The sequence below is a fragment of the Cystoisospora suis genome, assembly GCF_002600585.1.
Source record: "Cystoisospora suis strain Wien I chromosome Unknown contig_3678, whole genome shotgun sequence".
In the NCBI taxonomy this organism is placed as follows: Eukaryota; Apicomplexa; class Conoidasida; order Eucoccidiorida; family Sarcocystidae; genus Cystoisospora; species Cystoisospora suis.
In genome coordinates this window covers 1-2,267 of record NW_027156473.1, presented here as the reverse complement: position 1 = coordinate 2,267, position 2,267 = coordinate 1, and the positions used below count along the sequence as shown (strand labels likewise).

The following is a 2,267-nucleotide window of genomic DNA, read 5'->3' as shown; positions in this document are numbered from 1 at the left end:
ATATATACATATATATGTGTGTGTATAGGAGACTTACTCCAGAGGAGTTGAGATTCGGGAAGAGATTGGAGACGGCTGAAGTTCTACAGAAGGCATGCAATCGAAACACACAGACAACTCATACATCACTTTTGAGACGATGAAAGGCACCTTCTTGATCTTTCGAAAAAGATCTATAGAGAATGGTATACATGTCGCCCTTATCGTTCCCTACGTATATGTCTCTCTCTTTACACAGGTACTCATATATATACATGTATATAAATAGGTAGATATATATAGGCACTCCACGAAAAGGGGGGAAAGGTGTGCATACGGGCAGCTCCTTCTTTCCTCAGCAGGAGATATCTCTATCTATCTGTACATATATAGAGATATAGATGGATAGACATCCATACTACACATACATACAGATATATAGATAGATTAAAGATAGAGAGCTAGACTTGTACGGAAAGTCTCTCGAAGATGAAAAGAAAGAAGACGCAGCAGTTGTAGAAAGGTCTGAGGCGTTTCGCCAAAAGAGAACAAGAAGAGGTGTATATACACCTGAATATATCTGGCGACTTCTACACTGGGCGAAGCAAGAGGCTCTCTTTCTTTTGCGTGAATCTACATCTAGGTATTTCTTCTCCATTCATCTCGCCCTTTGTACCATGAAGGGACAGGATCTATGCTCTACACATTTACATATACATGCGAGGAGGCGTGTTCTTCTTCTTCTTCTCTTTACATCTGTCTACTCGATGATCCGCCTCACGTACGTCAGTGATATAGCAACTCGAATAATAGGCAGGAGCAAATACAAATCCTGACGGTCTGCTTCGAACTACCGCAAAGAAATCCTCTCTCTACTTTCTCCTCCCTTGACCTACATACCTATTCATGTGCAAATACCTATACACATATATATATATAGACAGTGATTTACATGTATATGTATATGTATATATTCGTATATATATATGTGAATACGCAGTGATATTTTGAGATTTCTCTTACGTAATTCCTGGTCTAAGGCCTTTCCCGCCTCCTCCTGCAGGTCCTGCTGGAGGTGTCTGCTTCTTCTGACTAGCAGAGTTTGTATTTGAACTACTACTTGAACCATAGCTACTATTACTTTCTTCACTACGACTTGGATCGCTGGCTCGCCCTCTGCAGAAGCATGCAGAGACACACAGAGGAAGGAAAGAAAGGAAGAGAAAGATATATTTTTCCTCTCTTCTTCAGTTCTGCCTTTCTGCCTCTTCTTCGTTGAGTTGTCTTCTTCTTGGATCGGCCAACTGCATGGATATACGTGCAGTAACGTTTGATAGATAAATAGATAGATTAAGGATAGATAGACTGAAGATAGATATATAGATCGATAGATAGAATACGGATAGACAGACTGAAGATAGATAGATCAAAGATAGGTAGATAGATGATAGATCAGAAATAGATAGATAGTTAGCTAGATAGAGATATCAAAGACAGATGGGTCGATAAAGGATAGATGGATAAAGAATATATAGATAAATCACAGATGAATAGATAGATTCGGGATAGATAGATCGAAGACAGACAGATTAGAGACTCGTGGTGGAAACTACTGTGCACGATACACGAAGGAGGAGTGTACCTCCTGCTCTGCTGATCCTTCAGAAGAAAAGAGGAGAAAAAAGGCTATCTATCAGATAGGTGGTAAAGTTCAAAATAGCTAGATGATAAGGCACCCCTGGCTGGTCGATTTTTCCAAGCTCGACCTGCAGAAGCGGGGCTGCGCCTCCTGTCCCCCCCCCGCCTGCTGCCCTTTGCCAGGGAGCGAGGGGAGCACCTGCCAAATTACGTAAGACTCCTAGAGGAGCCTAGAAAAGGAGTTTCGAATGAAGTGAAGCTCTACAGGACGACAACAGTAAGGAGGGTTTACAGAGTTTTGCTCCACACTGACACGTGGGTTGCTTCCCAACTGTCTTCAGTGTCAGAGCTTTCCCCCTTCTTGTTCAATGGCACATGTCGTTCTGATTAGTGGAATCTAATTCTTCACTCGACGTTCGTCGTGTTTGTCTCCCAGGGAACTGTGGGGGCACACAAACAAGCATCGATTCTGGCGAACTCCCTTTTTTGGCTTCTCCCCATTCGAATCTTTCTTCCCAGGCGACGGAGATTCTCCTGCTGGCCTGGTTTAACTTTCTCTTCAGTTTGGTCCTGTTAGGGTTGCTCCTGCCGCTCTCTCAGTCTTTCTCATCGTCTCGTTTTTCTTCTCCTCTTTTCTCTTCTTTATCTTT

At 42.6% G+C, this 2,267-nt stretch overlaps 1 protein-coding gene across 1 annotated transcript; it reads right to left on the bottom strand.

Moving 5' to 3' along the window:
- Positions 1-37: 37 nt before the first annotated feature.
- On the bottom strand, positions 38-2,081 carry CSUI_007115 (uncharacterized protein; the record flags this gene model as incomplete). The annotated part of the gene is made up of 4 exons (XM_068067265.1): positions 38-83; positions 1,003-1,155; positions 1,622-1,638; positions 2,076-2,081. Coding segments are annotated over 4 exons (222 nt in total), but the record flags the coding sequence as incomplete, so codon positions are not given.
- Positions 2,082-2,267: the final 186 nt, after the last annotated feature.